General features: G+C 49.6%; 3 protein-coding genes across 4 annotated transcripts in view; 1 reads left to right on the top strand and 2 right to left on the bottom strand.

Moving 5' to 3' along the window:
- LOC135815724 (uncharacterized) overlaps positions 1-8,222 on the bottom strand; it is an 8,660-nt gene extending 438 nt beyond the window's left edge. Inside the window, exons 1-8 of the mRNA XM_065329057.1 lie at positions 7,883-8,222; positions 6,622-6,714; positions 5,561-5,705; positions 3,745-3,982; positions 2,364-2,884; positions 1,566-1,721; positions 1,303-1,384; positions 1-323 (exon numbers count right to left, since the gene is read on the bottom strand). The exon at positions 1-323 is cut by the window's left edge and continues 438 nt beyond it. Coding sequence (XP_065185129.1) covers positions 243-323; positions 1,303-1,384; positions 1,566-1,721; positions 2,364-2,884; positions 3,745-3,982; positions 5,561-5,705; positions 6,622-6,714; positions 7,883-8,162 — 1,596 coding nt within the window. The 5' untranslated portion in view covers positions 8,163-8,222 and the 3' untranslated portion in view covers positions 1-242. The remainder of the gene's footprint in view (positions 324-1,302; positions 1,385-1,565; positions 1,722-2,363; positions 2,885-3,744; positions 3,983-5,560; positions 5,706-6,621; positions 6,715-7,882) is intronic.
- A 1,826-nt stretch (positions 8,223-10,048) lies between these two features.
- LOC135815723 (uncharacterized) overlaps positions 10,049-21,500 on the top strand; it is a 58,251-nt gene continuing 46,799 nt past the window's right edge. The window contains exons 1-2 of one of the 2 annotated variants that reach the window (XM_065329055.1): positions 10,049-10,589; positions 12,969-13,120. In XM_065329055.1, the coding sequence (XP_065185127.1) occupies positions 13,114-13,120 (7 nt within the window). In that variant the 5' untranslated portion in view covers positions 10,049-10,589; positions 12,969-13,113. The remainder of the gene's footprint in view (positions 10,590-12,968; positions 13,121-21,500) is intronic. The other variant, XM_065329056.1, reaches the window with a different exon arrangement.
- LOC135815722 (uncharacterized) lies at positions 14,550-19,903 on the bottom strand. The gene is made up of 2 exons (XM_065329054.1): positions 19,155-19,903; positions 14,550-16,919 (listed from the first exon to the last, which is right to left on the bottom strand). Exons 1-2 carry the CDS (start codon positions 19,780-19,782, stop codon positions 15,919-15,921), a joined length of 1,629 nt encoding a protein of 542 aa, XP_065185126.1. The 5' UTR covers positions 19,783-19,903; the 3' UTR covers positions 14,550-15,918.

The following is a 21,500-nucleotide window of genomic DNA, read 5'->3' as shown; positions in this document are numbered from 1 at the left end:
AATTCACTTAAAACACATGTGTCGACATCGGTTGAAACTATGATGCATGGAACGTACAAACATTCATCAGGATTGTTCATGTTTCCTGTGCGCTTAAAACGGCTTCACCACGCACCCACATGGCCTGTCAATGGTTTCAGGAGCCTTGCATTGCCGAACGAAACAAAGACCCGCGACACTCCGAGAAAACTGGGAAACCTATTCATGGGATCCATCTTCTTCCGTCTGATTGCTTTCAAAAGTCATGAAGGGAACCTGGCAAGAGCGCAGTTCGGTAGCTGGTCAAACACATCTTGTGGCGATAGTCTCTTTTCTTGCCGCACCTGCAAAGCACATCGTGGTAGGAACAATACACCCTAGATCAACAGACGCGGCCGGACTAACGAATTTTAGCGGCAACAAGGTACAATCTGCAGGTGGGCATAGTGGGATGGTCTAAGACCATGATTGAGAAACAGAGTGTAACAGGTTCAAGTCCTGCTAGGAAGCGGATTTTTTTAAGCCGTGCTGCGACCCACAGTTAATTGGGAACTCGTGGCCTGGCACGAGGGAAACATGGATGCAGTGAATGGGATTTTCGGTTTTTAACCACTTTGTGGTGGGTCTGATCTATTCACCTCCCACCGCTTTGGGAGCTGCATCCTCACCTTCATCCAAGAGGGTGGTGGCATTCCTGCGGATGCGGAAAACTCGGCGTCGCGAGTCTCACGCAAACCGTGGATGTTTTTCAAGGAACCGTCGATCTGATAAAGAAGTTGGTTGCTCCCCACACTGGTTAATTCTCAATTTGACAAAGTAATGCAGTGTTATCAATTAGCACACACTCCACATGCCCATGCAAGGTGATAGACCGCAGTACAGCACACCAATTCACAGGGCACCGTGGCAGAGTTTGAAGGCAGGTGGACCGCTGGTTGCAAATGGGCCCATGTGACATAGAACGCGCACAATGAAGACAGCAGACCGCGCACAGCACCCACTGCTCTGAGATCAGATTGCATGCATTGGGAGAGGGGGGGGGGGGGCTCAGGACTCTTGATGCCAGATGTACATCAACAGTTTCTGTAATTTTGTTTCTGCGCAGCGCTCAGTGTGCAATGCAGCCGAGACCCTATGGTCAGCAAAGCTGCCCCTGCCTCTCCCCCACTCCTGACATTCCATATGTCTCATCGCTGCATTGCTGCATTGTCACCGGCCATCAAATCAGTGGTGTGTGGCTATTTGTAGAAACAAAAAAGAAAAAACACTCACAAATCGGTGATACTAACTAACACTGACAGATTGTGGGTTTACTTTCCTAACCTTTCCGTCAATGGTATCCGTAAGCTGTAAGCGTAACATCAGCTCAGTTAGGGCACCCATCTCCTCCACTTTGACTTGAGGCCTGCCAGAAGTAATACAATGGCACAATCAACACCAAGGGGAAAGTAAAATGTTGACATTCATCAGTTTAACGGAATGATATGGGAAAATTCTGAAAAATGACTGTCATTGCCTTGTGTCTTTCATTCATCCGACTTTAGTGGCACAGACAAAAGTTTCAAAACATACAGGAGACCACTTACTCGCGGTACTCCTTGATTGTGGCCATGTAGTAGTGCAGGGACAAGACAACGTGCTCTAGGGTCCACTCGTCCACAAGTCGATCCTTCAGGATGTAGAACGTGTCAATCACTGGCAAGATGCAGTGGATGAACAGGTTGGGATCCATGCACTTCTCCCTGTGATACGTCACGGACACACCGGCCGGCAGCAAAACAATGAAAAGAAAGGAACAATGCACGACTGTCCTACACCAATGCAGTGCAGTGCAGTGCAATGGTGTAGAGCCTGCAGATACACTGCACACTAGTAGTGACACTGCAAGAGTAATTGCAAAGTTACGCCAGTGATGCGTATACAGACTTGGAATCATGCACACATAGTAAATACACAAACAGGCAGACACATACAGACATGCAGACACAAACACAGACAGGCACACACACAGACACACATACACGCACGCACGCACACACACACACACACACACACACACACACACACACACACACACACACACACACACACACACACACACACACACATACATACATTGAATTGCCTCAGTTTTTCATGATCGCCTCGGCATGAAGCTCAAGTAGAGACTGAGAAATCGTTCTGTTTCCACGAGATCTTAATTTTATCCATCGTCTATATGATGAAAGTCAGATGAATCTGATGACCAATCATTCAAGGAGGATTATCAACTTCAATTGGACTATTACATTAATTTTGTATGCAAAGAGTGGGGACTTGCAGTATACAACCTATGATTCTTTGATCATATAGTGCGCTTGAACACAGTGCTCGCCAGTTCTTACTTTGCGTGCGCTATGACAATCTCAGCTGCGGATGACGATACCATGGCAACAAGAGCGTTGAACAAGGTCGGATGTCGACTGGACGAGACGAAGCCGTTGCACTCAAGCTGGGCAAGGCACGTCCCCACCACGTCCCTCAGCCACTTGCGCAGTTGTGTGGGCGGGTGCAGCACCATTTGGTCTGGCTGAGCCGAATCCGTCCTGGCGTAGTGATGACTGAGCAGCGTGAACATGAGCGGCGGCGGAGTTTGTCCTTTGCTACCATCAGGTGAGTCGTCGTGTAAATACAGCGTGTGCATTTCCATGCCCGACGTCACAAGCTGAGGTCCACTAGTGCCAGTAGTGGCCGCCAGTGACTGGGAGTCGGCAGATGTGTGTGCGTACTCGGCCAGCCAGGATAGGGCATTGTACAGCGGCTGACAGAACTGTACGCTCTGCACCAGGTCCAAGCGTGTCGCATCGTCCTGCCAGGTACGGTTCATGTGGTCGATCAGGAAATACGAGAAGACGCCACCCCCGATCTGCATGCAGCATATTGGAAACACACTACATTGTTTACTTTCTGCATCATATACTAGTGCATGTGCTTGTGAGTTGTGCAGCATGGCCAAGTCTTGCTGTGTGGTGTGCAGCATGGCCAAGTCTTGCTGTGTGGTGTGCAGCATGGCCAAGTCTTGCTGTGTGGTGTGCAACATGGCCAAGTCTTGCCGTGTGTGGTGTGCAACATGGCCAAGTCTTGCTGTGTGGTGTGCAGCATGGCCAAGTCTTGCCATGTGGTGGGCAGCTCATAAGATAAGGAGATACAGTTGCATAGTTCAATCATGCAAACTGCAAAGCTCGGAGTCTGTTTTCAATCGGGTCAATACAGATAGAGTGAGATAGTCTTCGTAATGCTTCACTTCATCGGGTTTCAGAAACACATCACATCGCCAAACAGTATACAGAGGTCCCTTTATAACCCAGCACCATTTTGTGCTCCGGAAATTCTGCTGGATTAGAGAGGGTGCTGGATTAGGAAGGGTGCTGGATTAGAGAGGGTGCTGTGTTAGCAAAAATCTGATTTATTGCTGTAATGTTCATGAAGAGGACATTTCGGCTAATGGAAAGTGTGCTGGTTTATAAAGGGCGCTGGTGTATAAAGTGCTGGATTAAAGAGGGGTGACTGTACTAAGGTTCTGCAGCAGACCAGTACATGGGTGACTGTTCTAAGGTTCTGCAGCAGACCAGTACATGGGTGACTGTTCTAAGGTTCTGCAGCAGACCAGTACATGGGTGACTGTACTAAGGTTCTGCAGCAGACCAGTACATGGGTGGCTGTACTAAGGTTCTGCAGCAGACCAGTACATGCATACATGTGCATGTACCCCTTTCATCAACATACCTGGTGATGAAAGAGAGCTGTTTCCCGGCCACTGCAGGTGACGACCGCATAAACGGCTGACCCGCACTGTATGCTGTTAGCGCTGTCAAAGTCGATCAACTCGTGCGCCAAACCGTCAGACTCGCAGCAATCAAACACCAACACCACGTGCCGCGCAGTTGATGCCGAGAGGGCAGAGCTGATGTCTTCGCTTCGAATGCCGTGGGCGATGATACCATCATAGTCTGTGGGTAGCAAACTGCACACGAAAATAAAAAGTGCACAATGAACACCACAATATTGTTATTTCTCTTCCCTGCAGTGGAGATGGCGACCATCACCACGTCGGAACACCCAGAGTGTAGATTGGGACCAGTGTCCTGTATTGCTTGCTCGTGTTGCACAGAGTAACCTCACTGCACACAAAGTGGTGTGGCCACTGCTTGAACTTGCAAAGAGTAACCTCACTGCACACAAAGTGGTGTGGCCACTGCTTGAACCTGCACAGAGTAACCTCACTGCACACAAAGTGGTGTGGCCACTGCTTGAACTTGCAAAGAGTAACCTCACTGCACACAAAGTGGTGTGGCCACTGCTTGAACCTGCACAGAGTAACCTCACTGCACACAAAGTGGTGTGGCCACGGCTTGAACCTGCACAGAGTAACCTCACTGCACACAAAGTGGTGTGGCCACTGCTTGAACCTGCACAGAGTAACCTCACTGCACACAAAGTGGTGTGGCCACTGCTTGAACCTGCACAGAGTAACCTCACTGCACACAAAGTGGTGTGGCCACGGCTTGAACCTGCACAGAGTAACCTCACTGCACACAAAGTGGTGTGGCCACTGCTTGAACCTGCACAGAGTAACCTCACTGCACACAAAGTGGTGTGGCCACGGCTTGAACCTGCACAGAGTAACCTCACTGCACACAAAGTGGTGTGGCCACTGCTTGAACCTGCACAGAGTAACCTCACTGCACACAAAGTGGTGTGGCCACTGCTTGAACCTGCACAGAGTAACCTCACTGCACACAAAGTGGTGTGGCCACGGCTTGAACCTGCACAGAGTAACCTCACTGCACACAAAGTGGTGTGGCCACTGCTTGAACCTGCACAGAGTAACCTCACTGCACACAAAGTGGTGTGGCCACGGCTTGAACCTGCACAGAGTAACCTCACTGCACACAAAGTGGTGTGGCCACTGCTTGAACCTGCACAGAGTAACCTCACTGCACACAAAGTGGTGTGGCCACGGCTTGAACCTGCACAGAGTAACCTCACTGCACACAAAGTGGTGTGGCCACTGCTTGAACCACTTCGGCACATCCTGGTCTACAGTACTGTAAAGTGAGAAACTTTCGCTATAGAGATTAAATTTCGCTATTCTCGCGACCATCACACATCTCCGATTATAAATTACCACAAACTGCTCCGTACATGATTGTAGACAACTGAAGAGACAATCGCAAACCGGTAAGTTTCTCATCGTGAACCAGCCCAATTGATGAAAACGCAAAATTATCCTGCCGTGAAAGTTTATCGCTTTATAATATTCCTCAGTGGATGGAAAATGTCTTGTCTCCCCAGCCTTGCTGGCCAGGGTATCCATTCATGGTGCATTTGTTAGATATGTCTGGGACCTGTGTCTATGTATGATACGAGACTTTACACTTTTCTTCAAAGCTCTGAGCTTCTGCTATGCCCCAAGGACTGTGCTTTTCGTGTGAGGTAGATCTGCCTTCCAGATATTGACAAGTCTGTGAACAGCCAGAAAGAGTTCTACCAAGATGGGACACCACCATACATTCAAACACCAGCGACAACAGATGCTTACAAGACTTTCCCTTCCTTGGTCCTCCTGGCATGGCCACTAAAGTAGAACAAGAGCATTCCATCCTTCCCAACGCCTCTAGCCTGCTCTTTTAGGAGATCTGTAATGTTCTCCTTGGTTGGAGTGTAGCCCAGTGGACCGTCAGCATCTACAGCCACAGGGTAAGAGCATAATCCATTGGTCATCGTGGACAAAATGGGCACTACAGTCAACTTTGCTAATAACGACTGCGGATATAACGACAATTCGGCAATAACGACAGAATTTCCATGCCCAGAGCAAAGTCCCATCTAACTGTAATCCATTATAATGAGACTTCGGGTATAACGACACTTCACGAATAACGACACTTTTCTGATGCCCCGCTGGCGAGTGTCGCTATAAGCGAAGTTGGCTGTATATGCACGCTCAGGCTTGTACAGCATCCAGCATAGGTTCATGACTTGGTGTACTGCAGTCATCCGACATCGTATTGTGGAGGACCAGGCCCACATGACTGCTACTGTGCATACGTTTATATCTATGCAGATATCTAGGTCCAATCAAGATCTGTTTGCACATATCAAATGGCACCTCAAACCAGCCTTGGGAGTCAGTCAGTCCCGGGCTCGGGCCCAATTGGTTACACGATGGCAGCGTGTTTAGCTCTGTGTGTGTGTGTGTGTGTGTGTGTGTGTGTGTGTGTGTGCCTGAGTGTGTGATATATCATGTATGCAATGATTCAATGATGGTGTACGTTGATTGTGTATGGCGTAGTTCATTCCACCTTGTTTTGTATGATATAGGTCCAACATCCAGCCCCCCTCTCCCCCTCTCTCTCCTCGCCATCTTCCTTGAACGCAAGAGTACAGAACCCGGCACTCTGCATCTATCAATGGATTTCCTGCATACTGTTCTCATGGCATTTAAAATGTTGAACCCTGTCTTTACCCAAGATAACCGTAAAGACATGAGAAATCTAACAGGCCAGTCACCTCCCAGTGCTGTAGGCATTGCTACGAAATGAACAGCCAGATTTCAGCAAACCTAAAAGCAAATTTGTCCTGATTCGTTGCGGCTCTCACCATCGTCCAGAACAGCAATGTCCTGCGAGTTCAGTCCGCCTCTGCTCTCCTCGCCACCTTGAAGACAGAGTGAAAACCGCTGAGCATCGGAATCTGCATGAAAATGGTAATGGATAAGCGGAGCATCATCACCTCACATGGACCTACTATAACTGTACAGAATTACAGTACATTAGGCATCCAACCTTTGCACAGCTGATCAATTACAGTACATTAGGCATCCAACCTTTGCACAGCTGATCAATTACAGTACTGTAAAAGCCATATATATAACGAAGTGCTAACTCTAACGAATTAACGAGGAGAAATCTGTCGTTAAAATAGAAATCGTTATACAGAAATCGATACATATACTGTCCTATTGAGAGTTGAGAATGAGTGAGAATCGTTACCTTTGGTACACGTAAACTAGTCAATTTTGGAAATCGTTATATGTGCGCCTCGTTAGAATAATGGCTTTTACAGTACATCAGGCTTCATTAGTACTGAGAGCCCAGACTACCTGAGCTGATGATTGAACAAAAAGCAGAATCAGCAGAAAGCATGAATATGCATACCAGGTATGCATAAACATGCTGGTATGGTGGTTATAGATAGCTCGTATTGGAGTAGCACAGGAACCGTTTAATCAGAGTACGAATGCGTGCATCTTGTTATCGTTAGATCTCCAACACATGCATTCACTAACACATGTGTGGATGCTTAGACACACACACACACACACACACACACACACACACACACACACACACACACACACACACACACACCACACACACACACGCACGCACGCACGCACACACACACATACACACACACACACACACCATACACGCATGTGCACACGCACACGCCCAGCGTACGCCACAGGACATATGCCGTCCCACACAGTGCACGTCTGGTTTACAGCTGGCTATATCGCATGTATCGCTTGTATTATCATTTTACTGGGTTACAAACGGACAGATGCCAGGATGTTTGTACGAATGGTGTTTTGCCTTGTGCAAAGTAATCGCAATACTTGTAGCACGTCAGCTATCCAGTGTGCCATTCCTAAACTTTGTATACATGTACAGCGATCGTGTGCTGGAAAAATTGTCAAGATTTCTTCATCATGAACTTGATCTAGATGGAAGGATTGAAACCCCACCGCATCGGTGTCTCCATGTGTGTATGTAGATCTGCATGGTATGGGGACATACATGGGTACATAGGGATATCAGGTAAATGGGCTCATTGCTTCACTACCGTCGCTACTTACACTGTCTTCCGACTGGTACAGAAATTTCCGAGTCCACGAACGCCTCCGTCTGGAACTTGTTGACTGCACACAGAACAGCCCTGCTCTGAGACGGGTCGTACTCGAGCTTTCTCGGGCCCGTGCCGCGGCAGCTACTTCCATTCATACGCCTGGAGCTGGTACTGGTGCCGCTCCGCGACGGAGCAGAGTCGATGTCGACGCAGAGCCAGCGGCCGGTTTCCTCGCGCCGTGCCGAGGCAGTGACGTCGCCACCGGAGATTCGACTGCCCAGGTTCCCCATAATTATCAGTTCTCAGCTCAGCCGACACCTGGACACTCTAACTGCTGGTCACGCTGGCCATTCAAGTCGACCTACGCAAAAGAAGCCGAAGCCGAAGGCCGAAGGCCCCTGTGTGGCTAGGCCCCGGTAAATATGCCCGAAACTTTTCCGAAAATGCTTTTGGGAAATTCTCGTAAACCTTGCCGAAAATGCTCCCAAACCTTGCCGAAAATGCTCGGAAAATGCTCACTTTTTTGTAATCCTCAGCACACGCCGTCAAAACCAGGGAGTCAGAAAATACTCAATTATTGACAATAAGAGATTTGCTCGAGTCTGCCATGCAACATAAACTACTCAACAAGAAGCTAACCCACGGAATTCGGAAGTGACGTTCTTGTTTGGGAAGTTTTTCTTCTCTCAATTTTGATACACAACGGCCAAGTGCTCCGTTTCCCCAAAATGCTGCATCACGAGCCCAAATAATTGCAAAGTGCTGGGTTCGCGGATTGTACCGAAAATGCTCAAAAATATGCCGGCATATTACACGGGGGCCTATGTGTATGCCTCCGCGGAATATGCCGGCATAATTTCGGGAATTATCGGTGTGATTTTTAAAACGGGAATTATTGGCAATTTTTGTGGAATAATCGGTAAAATTTGAGCAATGCCCCCCCCTTTTTTAATTTTTTTCCATTTTAACACCCTGATTTGTACCAAAAAGCTTGTGATCCTGAATGAGTTGATCGCCAGTATTTCAAAAGAGAAAGAAAAAAAAGCTTCCAGCCGAGTTTCACGCGAACCGTGATTTTTTTGCCCGTACAAGTGGCAAAAAAACCCGTGAGCAGTACGGTATCTGCAAAAAAGGGAAGAAAAAAAGCATTATTGTGAGAATTATTGGTGGAATTACGGGAATTATCGGACGTAATTTTGAGCAATGCTCAAAGGAATTATCGGTAAAAATACGAGCATATTCCGCGGAGGCCTACCTATGTGTGGCTGTGTCCGGACTGTGCCCTACTGCCGCCCTAGGCCCTGGGGAGCTAAGTTACCATGGTTACTGAGCTGACGGAATGTCGGTACATGTACATATTATAATTAGGCCAAAACAAAAGGCTTGTTTCCGGTCGGCAACCCCTCGAAAAGGAGACTCGGTCGGCCGGAATGAAACTTTTTTTGGATACTTTTTTTTGGTTCCTCAATCATTGTGGTATTGATGGACAAGAGCACCTACACATGTGCATTGTACATATATCATGGCAAGGATCAATGTCAGAGTTGACTGACTCACTGTTCTTGTACAGCATGTGGTGTATTCCTGTTTTCGTACATCCTGAGAAATCAAGCAAACAGTTCGAGTCCTTCCAGCTCCGTTCTTCTAGCTCGTATCGACCCCGGAGGGTTTCGAGCCGACAGCTGAGAATCTCTGCTACCTTCTAGGTGTTTCGATTGTGGAATTCGGTTGAGATTTGACTGAGTTATGACTCGTTGAGTGCACTTGCACACATGGCATTGCCACCGTTTGTATACATTTGGGACCAAAAAAAGTTTCAGAATTTGGGAAAAAGTGGCCCGGTCGGCTGACCGGAAACAAGGTCATTATTTGTTTGGGCCTTATACAAACATGTTATTGCTATCGCCACTGTTGTCAGGGTGACCCCCGGTCTGAGGGATGTTTCAGTGTACTTTAAAAAAAAGTAACAAGTAATACTAATAGTTCATCTGGTTCATAGACCATGTCAATGGCAATGCCACGTAATCGTTGTACTTGTAGGCTCGCTCGCCTCTTTTGCTAGCTTATCTCGCCGCTCTCCACCATGCATGGTCAACATAGTGATACATTTCACCCCACTGATGCATTATTTTCTTCCGATTATCATCTAAGATCCTTCATTTTTTTTCTTCTCTTGCCGTGGCTGGCTAACGCCCCCTCCTTTGCATTGGCTTCTGCCATTGGACGGTGAAATAATAATAATAATAACAGTTAGTAAGAGCTTGCCCAACTACCGTGGTACATTATCATTGTACACGTCTGAAGGCACAAGCCTCAGCTTTATCAACGGAAGAAGGAGTAGACAACTTTCCCTTGGTAGAATGGCGGACACGCATGATATGAAGAAGGAGTTCTAGACTATACCGCGCCGCTTGACGACGGTGCGGCCAGCTGGATGTACATAGGTCGCAGTCTGAGTATGCGGTCCGCGATCTGCAGAGTACTCTGAGTAGTGTCTGGTCGACTTCGATCCAGTACTCTAGGCTAGCAGTCCCATCAGGCATCAACCGGTCCATATTAGTTGTCCGATACATCATCTCGGATACTAGCACTAGCAGCAGTCTAGTAGTAGTACTAGTAGTAGTACCTCCGAGTCCCAGGCACTCGGACTCGGAGCCAGCCACTGTGACCAGGACGTATCGACGTATCGTAAAGGAGCGGGCGTATTTCCTCGAAAGGTAGGCCACTTCGACCGAGCACAGTCTAGTGCATTACAGTCTTACTAACGGCTGTAGTGATATTACAGGGTAGGAAGGTCTTCTACATAATCATTGGTGCGACCATAAAAATGCGGGTGAGGGGGGTTCCTGGGGGCCACCCCCCCCCCCGTGAATTTTTTTAGGAAAATTTGGCCCAAATAGCCCATTGCTTCAGAAATCACAGTATAAAAGTATTGTTGGGAAGGCCGTCGTGGCCATGTGTTTTTTTTATGATGTATTTACTATTTATTCAATATTTCTCTCAGGATGTGAAATATGAAATGTCTCAGAAAGTTCAGTTTATTTTGGAACGCAATTTCACGTACATGTAGTGATTTAGCCTACAGTTAGTTCACGAGTCATTTCGTGGGTTGTTTGTTTCTTGCGTTGCACAATGCAAGACAAGAATTTTGAACAACTGCACAAGAGTATTGACGTTGACTCTCAAAATGATTCTTGGTCGCATCTTGTTTGTTTCTTCGAAGTTGTGAGAAAGGGACACGTATTTTCGTTTTGCCTTTTCTCGCAGTGTTTCCTGTCATTTCAAAGCCGCGACGGCGTCGCGTACTGCGGTACGACGGGTCACGTGCTGCCAAGCTGCTGCATTCTTTGTTCACCAGCGCAGTGTTCACGGCTACACTGCATGCATGCAGTGTATCATGACTCATTATGTTTTGCTCTGCGCTGAATCCCGTAGGTCTACTAGCGTAGTTTTTTTCTAGGGCTGAGTCGGGTAGCATTTTCTTCGGGTATCGGGTCCGGGTAGTTTTCCACAGGTAGCACGGGTACCCGGTCGGGTAATGTTTCCATGGTAAGACCACAATGCACACCGGCCCCTTCCCTTGCGCATTGGGTAGACATGCGTGAATTATTTGTACACGTGCACTGTACATGATGTCATCTGTGACCTCGGGTTTTCGGGTACTATTCGGTACCCGACTACCCGAGGTCCTCACGGGTAGCACGGGTACCCGACTTTGAATTGCTTCCTAAAATATTGGTATGGAGTCTGGGCCTGGCGGGAATCCAGCCTGTTCACTGAATATGTCCCCTTTACAGGTAAGAAGAGCGTAATGGTTGGCCTCAACTCAATTTATGTGGTGTGGGGAGGGGGGACACGTTAGTTGCATTCATGTTACTGTAAAAGCCATTATTCCCGTAGCTATGCAGAAGACGTTACTTCAGTAACGTCTGGCGCTAGCCAGGGTCCACACAGCTTTAATTTGGTATTTGTGTGTTTGTTTGTTTGTTTGTGTGTTTGTGTCACACCTGGCGCTATCCCGTATCTGTCCCGTACCGTACCGCACCATCAAACACAGCTGGCCGCAATATTCAAATAGGGCTTTCAAACGCATGATCATAACGTGAAGCAACTTGGAAGAATGGGTATGAATGCGAAGTGTATGGGGGAATGCATGTAGGGCGATAGTGCGGGTTCGAATCCCAGGATATGCCTAAAAAAAGGAGAATTGAAAAAATTATGACATCCCTATGCTTTTTTTGCCGTCATCAAGACGGTGTCGTATTACCCTCGATCGTACCTGTCCCGTACCTATCCCCTATCGTACCGTACCATCAAAGACGGCTGGCCACAATGCATATTCAAATAGGGCTTTCAAATGCAAGATCATAACGTGAAGCAACTTGGAAGAATAACCTAGTATGTATGCGAAGTGTATCGGGGGATGCATGCAGGGCGCGCGATAGTGCGGGTTCGAATCCCAGGTTATGTCTTAAAAAAAGATTTTAAAGAATTTATAACATCCCTAAGCTTTTTTTGTCTAGGTCATCAAGGCAAAAAAGCATAGCTTAGGGCCCTGAGCTTCCAAGCTCTCTCGTTCTAACGAGGCGCAAATATAACGATATCCCAAAATTGACTAGTTTACGTGTACCAAATGTAACGATTCTCACTCATTCTCAACGCTCAATAGGACAGTATATGTATCGATTTCTGTATAACGATTTCTATTTTAATGACAGATTTTTCCTCGCTAACTCGTTAGAGTTAGCACTTCGTTATATATATATATGGCTTTTACAGTACCCTTACTTGGAGTACTGACTTTAAGATAGAGAAATACAACATTAATAATTCGTTCATGCTGTAAATGGGCTGTGCGCTGCTGGTTCATAGTGCTGTGCAACCCCAGACCTGCACTCTGCAGACACTGGGCTGCGTACTTGTGCATTGCATCGAGCAACCCCAAACCTGTTAGCACTGGACTGAACATGTGTGTGTGTGTGTGTTTGTGTGTGTGTGTGTGTGTGTGTGTGTGTGTGTGTGTGTGTGTGTGTGTGTGTGTGTGTGTGTGTGTGTGTGTGTGTGTGTGTGTGTGATGGTGCTGTTGTGTGCATCAGGATAGCAAGATTGTGCTCTGCTAGAGTCCTGGTGGCCACTGATGTGTGTCAGGTGGGACATCGGCATCAGCCGGAACTACCCTCGCTGCAGTGCTCGGTGATACTGTTGACAGTGATCGGGGACATTGTTGTTCTTATCCCAAATATGGATGGTGAGTGTGTGTCGCAACACCGTAACGATAGCTAAGCTCTATCAGTGCGCTTTTAAACTATCCACAAATAAGGAATTCGGGTGCACACACCCATTACCGTAGCGCTGGACATCCGAACCAGTTCCGTTATATCACGACGTTTTTTCGGCACTTGCAACAATGAATGCCGTATTTCAGAGATGAAGCTCCAGGAAGCCTCTGCCTTTCTTCAGATTACGGTGAAGTCTGTACGCCATAGTGATTGTCTCTTGTACACTCTGTCAGCGTCCTTACGCAGTGTAACACATGTACAGGTGGAATCCTGATAATTCGAATATGGCTTAATTATTAGAAGTTTTCCAGGACCGATTTCTATCATTACGATTCCCACATAAAATTTCTGATAATTTGAACCTCGAACTGGACACGTCCGGTTCATTAGAAGTCCCACGGATTCCACTTACATAGGAAATATATTGGATTTGTGCTGATAATTCGAAGTTAGCAAAGTGTAATTCGAAGTTCACTGTACACTGTACTGGTCAGTTCAGTTTGCATGAGCAGGCTGTGCCGGTCAGTTCAGTATCCGTGAAATCTGTGTCTAAGGTCCATAGCGCAACTTTGCGCGACCATGAGAGCGTTTTGACATACTTATTGTCTTGTGGGTTCATGTTTGGATAATCAGAATGTCCGAATAATTAAAAGTATTTTCCTGGGGGGGGGGGGGGGGGGGGGTTCCACCTGTACTGGGTTTTGAGAAAATAGGGCAGAGACTGAATTATGCTTTCCCATGGTATGATCTTTCTTCAAGTGCTCATGGGCTCAAATTTTGGTTAGAATTTTGAAGCAATAGGGGGTGAGACATAGTGCATGCAGGCGACATGACGTCTCGGTTACTATTCCCTATGCCACCTGCATGATGTGATAGATTTGTTGAAGGACACTCACAGCTGAAACCAAGAGTGTATAAGCCCCCAAGAGTGTGCAGCTGCTGATATCCTTTCTATGTGGTTCGCCGACGGCGAAAACTCACATCGCGCGTCGCAGTGTCGCAGTTATACGTTTCCAGCCCGTTTTTCGCGAGCAGCGGAGTAATGAAAAACATTCTCTGACAGAACCTCACTGCGCGTATGTGAATCCCGAGCATGATCATAGCAGATATTCGGATTGCGCGCACGCTATCCTCCATCTGTTCGTAGTACAAAACGTACCTGAGAAACTGATGTGAGTTTTCACCGTCGGACATCCCATATGCAGAGTTGCACACTCTTGGGAGCTCCGGAGCTTATAATTTACTATTTTATCCCTTTGTGTACGGACTGTACAACTTTCGATCCCCTGGAATCGAAACCTTTCAAGATTTCAATCGATTGTAACTCAGTCGTTCCGGGGTTGTTTTTCATTAGCCCCCGTCCCTCACACAACAAGTCAACAAAGCGGCATCTTTGGATTGAGGGGTGCTGGTTTCGAAACAACTGGTTTGAAGCTCAAAGTAGAGCTGCTGTTAGCTCAAAGTAGAGCTGCGGTTAGCTCAAGGTAGAGCTGCGGTTAGCTCAAGGTAGAGCTGCTGTTAGCTCAAAGTAGAGCTGCTGTTAGCTCAAAGTAGAGCTGCGGTTAGCTCAAGGTAGAGCTGCTGTTAGCTCAAAGTAGAGCTGCTGTTAGCTCAAAGTAGAGCTGCGGTTAGCTCAAAGTAGAGCTGCGGTTAGCTCAAAGTAGAGCTGCGGTTAGCTCAAAGTAGAGCTGCGGTTAGCTCAAAGTAGAGCTGCTGTTAGCTCAAAGTAGAGCTGCTGTTAGCTCAAAGTAGAGCTGCTGTAAGCTCAACGTAGAGCTGCAATGCTAAATGGATGTAATATAGCTCAAGGCAGAGCTGCAGCAAATAGCTAGATAACACCAGTTGTGAGAGTGGACCCGATCAGTGGGTACGATAATCATAATGATTGTGTGAATAAGTTGGATAGGGAGGGATGGTGGGAAAAGCAACACTGCGGAAGCACGATCTGCTGTCTGGAGGAACACAACAGGGCAAGCAAGATTTGTTTTCTTTTCGGCAAAACGGGCTGAGTGCCATTTGTGATTACGCAGCAAAGCAAAGCGCATGACGTCAGTCTTGAAGGCAGCAGAGAGTAATGCAGTGCAGTGTGCGCGCTAGTTCGGGTTGTTGCTAACGAGTACTAGCACAGCTAGTACCCCATTAGCCCCCGTCCCTCACACAACAAGTCAACAAAGCGGCATCTTTGGATTGAGGGGTGCTGGTTTCGAAACAACTGGTTTGAAGCTCAAAGTAGAGCTGCTGTTAGCTCAAAGTAGAGCTGCGGTTAGCTCAAGGTAGAGCTGCGGTTAGCTCAAGGTAGAGCTGCTGTTAGCTCAAAGTAGAGCTGCTGTTAGCTCAAAGTAGAGCTGCGGTTAGCTCAAGGTAGAGCTGCTGTTAGCTCAAAGTAGAGCTGCTGTTAGCTCAAAGTAGAGCTGCGGTTAGCTCAAAGTAGAGCTGCGGTTAGCTCAAAGTAGAGCTGCGGTTAGCTCAAAGTAGAGCTGCGGTTAGCTCAAAGTAGAGCTGCTGTTAGCTCAAAGTAGAGCTGCTGTTAGCTCAAAGTAGAGCTGCTGTAAGCTCAACGTAGAGCTGCAATGCTAAATGGATGTAATATAGCTCAAGGCAGAGCTGCAGCAAATAGCTAGATAACACCAGTTGTGAGAGTGGACCCATGAAACCAGCACCCCGTTAGCTAAGTACTATTGACGCACAGCAAAGGTCAATTGATGTCAGCACAGGCAAGTATCATGCGACTAGAGTTCAGTAGCTCATTACTCACGAGAGTCAGGCATCATGGCATCCGTGACACGGCAGCAAGCCGGGACGATAGCTGGCGTTTAGCGCTCGCTGTAGTCCGGATGTAGCGTAGACACGCATCACTCTTCCATCGACCTGCCGCTCGGATGAGGGAGTCGGGGACACCGGCCATCGCAGCGGTGGTGGCTGCGCCGATGCGGAATGAGTGCCCGGAGTAGTGCGACTGGGATGGTACCCCGGCAGTGGCAACAAGAGACCGTACTGTTGCTGTGAATGACTGTCGGGTCAGCTGCTGTCCGTTCGAGAGTATGAACAAGCGTTGCTCGGTTCCTTGGCGACGAGTGGCAAACAGGTAGCTAACCATGGCATGGACCGGGCAGTACGGCGGTACGGATGGTCCAATGTCAATCGTGACGCCTTTGCCGAATGGGTCCGTCTTGGACGAACGCAGGAAGAGCTGTAGGCATCCATCACCAGGGAAGCTGATGCAGCCCCGTGTGACGCCATTAGTGAATTCAGCACACCGGAGAAATCCAAAGAACGCTAGCAGCATGGCAGCTTGGTAGAGCAGCTTGTCATGGCCATTGAGGGTACTACTTTTCCGGCATGCGTCTATCAGGTGTCGTAGGATTGGCATAGTGATAGGAAGGCGAGGGGTTAGTACAGCCGTACCATGGCATCGCTGGATGCCCTTCATCACCCTCTTCAGAAGCCATGCATCTACTAAGGGGTCAGCAAACCCGTTCTCGAGATGGGCATTACGCACCGCACTCACATAGACAGATACAGTTCCAGGTCTTACAGTTCGTGTGAGGAACGACGCGAAACAGCACAGCATAATGTCGGTAGCAGGATAGGGTGACCAGTGTTGCAGGCGGCAGAAATCATGGTAGCGGTCTTCACCGGTGGTGTAAGTGCGGCGGGTGTTCCTCGACACGGCACAAGCAGCATATTGGCAGACAGTGGCTAGCATTGCTGAGGCAGGCGGGCAATGTCCGGAGCCGCCTTGGCGTTCGGGGCGTGGCGTCTGAATGCCTGCATGAAGGAGCGAGACAGACAATCAGCAATAACATTGTGATGGCCAGCAATGTGAACGGCAGAGACAGCAAAATTGCACCGTGCACTCACAAAAAATAGTTCGCGCAGCAAAGACATGACAGGAGGAGATTTGCAGCAGCCAGATCGAATGCAATCAACAACAGCCGAATTGTCACAGTGGAAGAGGATGCGGAGCTTGGACCACTCGTAGCCCCAGGTACTGCACGCTACCAAGATGGCATACAACTCTTTCCACTCTATGCTGCGCTCGGCATCTTTCTCGGACCAGGTGCCACGAATCCATCGACCGTGGTTGTAGGCCCCCCAGCCGACCGAGCCGCTCGCATCGGTAAATAGCTGCATGTCAGGAGATGGCGTCCACTGCGGATGGAGGAAGAAGGACTTCCCATTCCAGTCCTGCAGCAGGCGCAGCCACCAAGTCAGATCGTCGATGCACTCGTTGCTTAGCTTGATACGGTAATGGGGCTCCCGGTATCGGCTACACACGGACCATAGTCGACGCATGAATGTGCGTCCCGGAACGATGACTCGGGCAGCAAAAGCGAGCTTCCCCAAGAGGGACTCAAGTTGACGCTGGCCGATGCTGCGCTCGCTAACAGTGGCCCTGAGTAGCGTACGGATCTCGGAGAGCTTGTCCTCTGGTAGCCGGGCTTCGCGGCGCTCACAGTCTAGCACAATACCAAGGAAGGTCAATGATGGTGATGGCCCTTCGAGCTTGGATGGAGCCAGGGGAATGCCGAGATACGTGAATGCCCGGAGAAGGATGGCCAGTTGCTGGTTGGCTGCAACCAAACCAGTGGAGATATTGAGAAAGTCATCGAGGTAATGAAGCAGGTGTTCTATAGCAAACTCGTGCTGCATGATCCAGTTGACTGCTGTGGCTACTGAGTCAAAGATGGCTGGGCTGGAGCGAAGGCCGAAAGGCAGAACACGCTCGTAGTAGTAGGAGCCTTCCCAGCGAATACCAAGTAAGTGAAAGTCCTGATGGCGGACGGGGATCTGCCGAAATGCACTGCGAACATCGAGCTTGGACAAGTACACAGGCTGTGGGCATGACATGATGATGTTAATCGCGTCGTCAATGCTCACGTAGTGCAGAGAGAACGGCTCGGCGGGAATGCTGTCGTTCACGCTGGCGCCTGCTGGACTAGACAGATGGTGGATCATGCGCAGCTTGCCGTTCTTTTTGGGGACGGCGCCGATGCCAGAGCAGCGCATGAACTGAAATGGCGGCGAGGGAAATGGGCCTGCGGTCTCGCCGCGTGCGCAGGAAGCAGCTAATTGCTCGGAGATAAATGCAGCGTGAGTGTAAGCCGAGGGCAGATTATTTGAGAAAACAGAAATGTCATGTTGGCCAGCAAAACCAAGGGCAAAGCCATGGCGCAGGCCGTGGAGAACATACGAAACAAAGGACTGATCTGGGTGGTGACGCAACAGGCGGGCAAAGTGATCAGCTAGCAGTGGGGTGTATGCAGAGTGTATGGGGAAGAAGCTATGTACAGCGTCAGGCAATTCAGTAGCGGCCGTCCTACTGGGAGCGGCGCGGTGGCCGATTGGCTCCGCGCTGCTGCTGGTTGCACTTGGTGCGTGGGTGCTCCTTGCCACACTGGCTGCAAGTATGGGAGAATCGGCACGACGACGAGGAGCAGCGGCCTCCGTTGAAATTGCGGCAGATTTCCTGGCCGTCATTGGTGTGGGTGCGGCCACTGGAGGTAAATGCTGCTGGCTTGGGGAAATGGGCTTGGGGACGAAAAGGACACAAACCCGCCCCTGGGTGAACAGTCTTACATTGGGCGCATGTTGGGCGCGCATGCCCTGTGAATGCTATCTGCCACAGGTTTACGTCGATGGAGTCCAACCTCTTCGTCCCCGGTTGCTGGGCCGCGAGCATCCGCAGCTGGCGGTCGTACTCCAGCCACGCGCTTGGAAAAAACTGGCGGTTAGCAGTCAGGATCAACTGCTGGTATGCAATCAGTTCGGCAGTACGGTGTGGGGCAGCAGCCGTGACAACAGACATGTAAGTTGTCCATGCTTCGAGCCAGGTAGCTATGTCGTGGACTTTGCGACGTACCTGCTTCGCATCATCCGACTCGACAATGTTTAGTTGGCTGTCGCTATTCGGGCTGTGCACCAGCCGGAATGTTCGGCCGGAAGTGTGAATGGGGGGTGCGAGAATCTCAGGCAACAAACTTGACAGATCGACAAACTCACCTCTCAAGATACGCTCCTGCACAGCCTTGGGCACAGCTGGTGCTGGTGGCTGGACGGGTGGATTGCAAGAGCCTGGGCCTTGGGCTGGCGTTGTGGCGGCAGCAGCCGTATTGCCTTGGCCTTGAGTTAGGAGCGGCACGATGCTCTCTGTAATGGCGGCCGACAAAGCCGACTGCACCTCGTCCCGCACAAGAGCGCGGAGATCCATTGCGCCCACGTCGCCTGAGCTGGTGGAGGAGGCATTGGTGCCGGTCGGGCTCCTGGGCTCACGAGCCGTGTCCGCAATGTCGTGTTGCTGGTTTTCCAGGCCGGAGCAGACCTGATTTCCAAGGGCTAGCTGTGCAAGCAAACGGTCTTGTAGAATGCTTTTATTTCCTTTCGCGTTGAGGCCTCGCTGGGAAAGCTCGCCGCGGAGAGCTTGGCAAGTCATTGCCTTCACAGTGTCGACAGTTAGGTCGGACATGCTGAATAAATACAGTATCGAGATGACACTCGGGCTGGCGGCAAAGCTATGAAAGGGAAAGGAACGCTGAAAAGCAACACTGCGGAAGCACGATCTGCTGTCTGGAGGAACACAACAGGGCAAGCAAGATTTGTTTTCTTTTCGGCAAAACGGGCTGAGTGCCATTTGTGATTACGCAGCAAAGCAAAGCGCATGACGTCAGTCTTGAAGGCAGCAGAGAGTAATGCAGTGCAGTGTGCGCGCTAGTTCGGGTTGTTGCTAACGAGTACTAGCACAGCTAGTACCCCATTAGCATCCCCCCACCTCACAACAGAGCAACCGAGTTTTGCATTAAGCTGGGAGTGCCGATTCGAGCAACTGGTATAATGGCTCGCAGCTGAGCCAGCAAATGACTCCGCTTGGAGCAGGCGAATGACTCCGCATGGAGCCGGCAAATGACTCCGCATGGAGCCGGCAAATGACTCCGCATGGAGCCGGCAAATGACTCCGCATGGAGCAGGCGAATGACTCCGCATGGAGCCGGCAAATGACTCCGCATGGAGCCGGCGAATGACTCCGCATGGAGCCGGCGAATGACTCCGCATGGAGCCGGCAATTGACTCCGCATGGAGCCAGCGAATGACTCCGCATGGAGCCGCCGAATTACTCCGCATGGAGCTGCCAATTACTCCGCGTGGAGCCGCCGAATGACTCCGCATGGAGCCGCCAATGCCTCCGCATGGAGCCGCCAATGACTCTGAATAGAGCCACCAAATGCTAGATATATAGAGATGCATAACCAGTTGAGAGCATATATTCTCATGGACTACAGATACCGTCATGTGTGCGCCAGAAACATGAGTTGAGCTAGTGGGTGGGAGGGTGGGAAGGAAATTGTTTCGGGAACACCTGTTCCGCAAGTTGCACGCTCGAAAGTCCAAACAGCAATGACATGAAAGAGACATTGTACAGGATTTTGAAGGGCGCGTGCCCACGTGACTCGCGCATGCGTGCAGGTTGGGCCAGCTCGCTGGGCTGGCTGCTAACTCGCGTTAGCATGCTAACGCTCATTTAGCATCCCCCCACCTCACAACAGAGCAACCGAGTTTTGCATTAAGCTGGGAGTGCCGATTCGAGCAACTGGTATAATGGCTCGCAGCTGAGCCAGCAAATGACTCCGCTTGGAGCAGGTGAATGACTCCGCATGGAGCCGGCAAATGATTCCGCATGGAGCCGGCAAATGACTCCGCATGGAGCCGGCAAATGACTCCGCATGGAGCAGGCGAATGACTCCGCATGGAGCCGGCAAATGACTCCGCATGGAGCCGGCGAATGACTCCGCATGGAGCCGGCGAATGACTCCGCATGGAGCCGGCAATTGACTCCGCATGGAGCCAGCGAATGACTCCGCATGGAGCCGCCGAATTACTCCGCATGGAGCTGCCAATTACTCCGCATGGAGCCGCCGAATGACTCCGCATGGAGCCGCCAATGCCTCCGCATGGAGCCGCCAATGACTCTGAATAGAGCCGCCAAATGCTAGATATATAGAGATGCATAACCAGTTGAGAGCATATATTCCATAAATCGGCACTCCCAGAGCGGATCACAAAGTGCAGCTACCTGTGATATTTGTAAGCAGTGCAAGCTCGGTAACGATTGACTAACAGGAACTCGATATCATGGGCTGAGGCCATTGCCACAGCCACCCATGCTTTGGCTGCTGGTGGCCTCTGAATGTTACTCGGGCAGACATGGCTTTCCACCTTCCCGCCTCTCTGAATATCGAGTCCGGCAGCTGATTCGAAACGAGTGGCCGGTGTATAACGCCAGGCCATAGCCACAACTGATGAGCAAGATTTTCGCAGTTGCTGCAAAGCCGATCGATTGGCATCTGCTGCTGG

This window comes from Sycon ciliatum, chromosome 4, assembly GCF_964019385.1.
Source record: "Sycon ciliatum chromosome 4, ocSycCili1.1, whole genome shotgun sequence".
In the NCBI taxonomy this organism is placed as follows: domain Eukaryota; kingdom Metazoa; phylum Porifera; class Calcarea; order Leucosolenida; family Sycettidae; genus Sycon; species Sycon ciliatum.
This window is presented reverse-complemented; position numbering and strand designations above follow the sequence as displayed.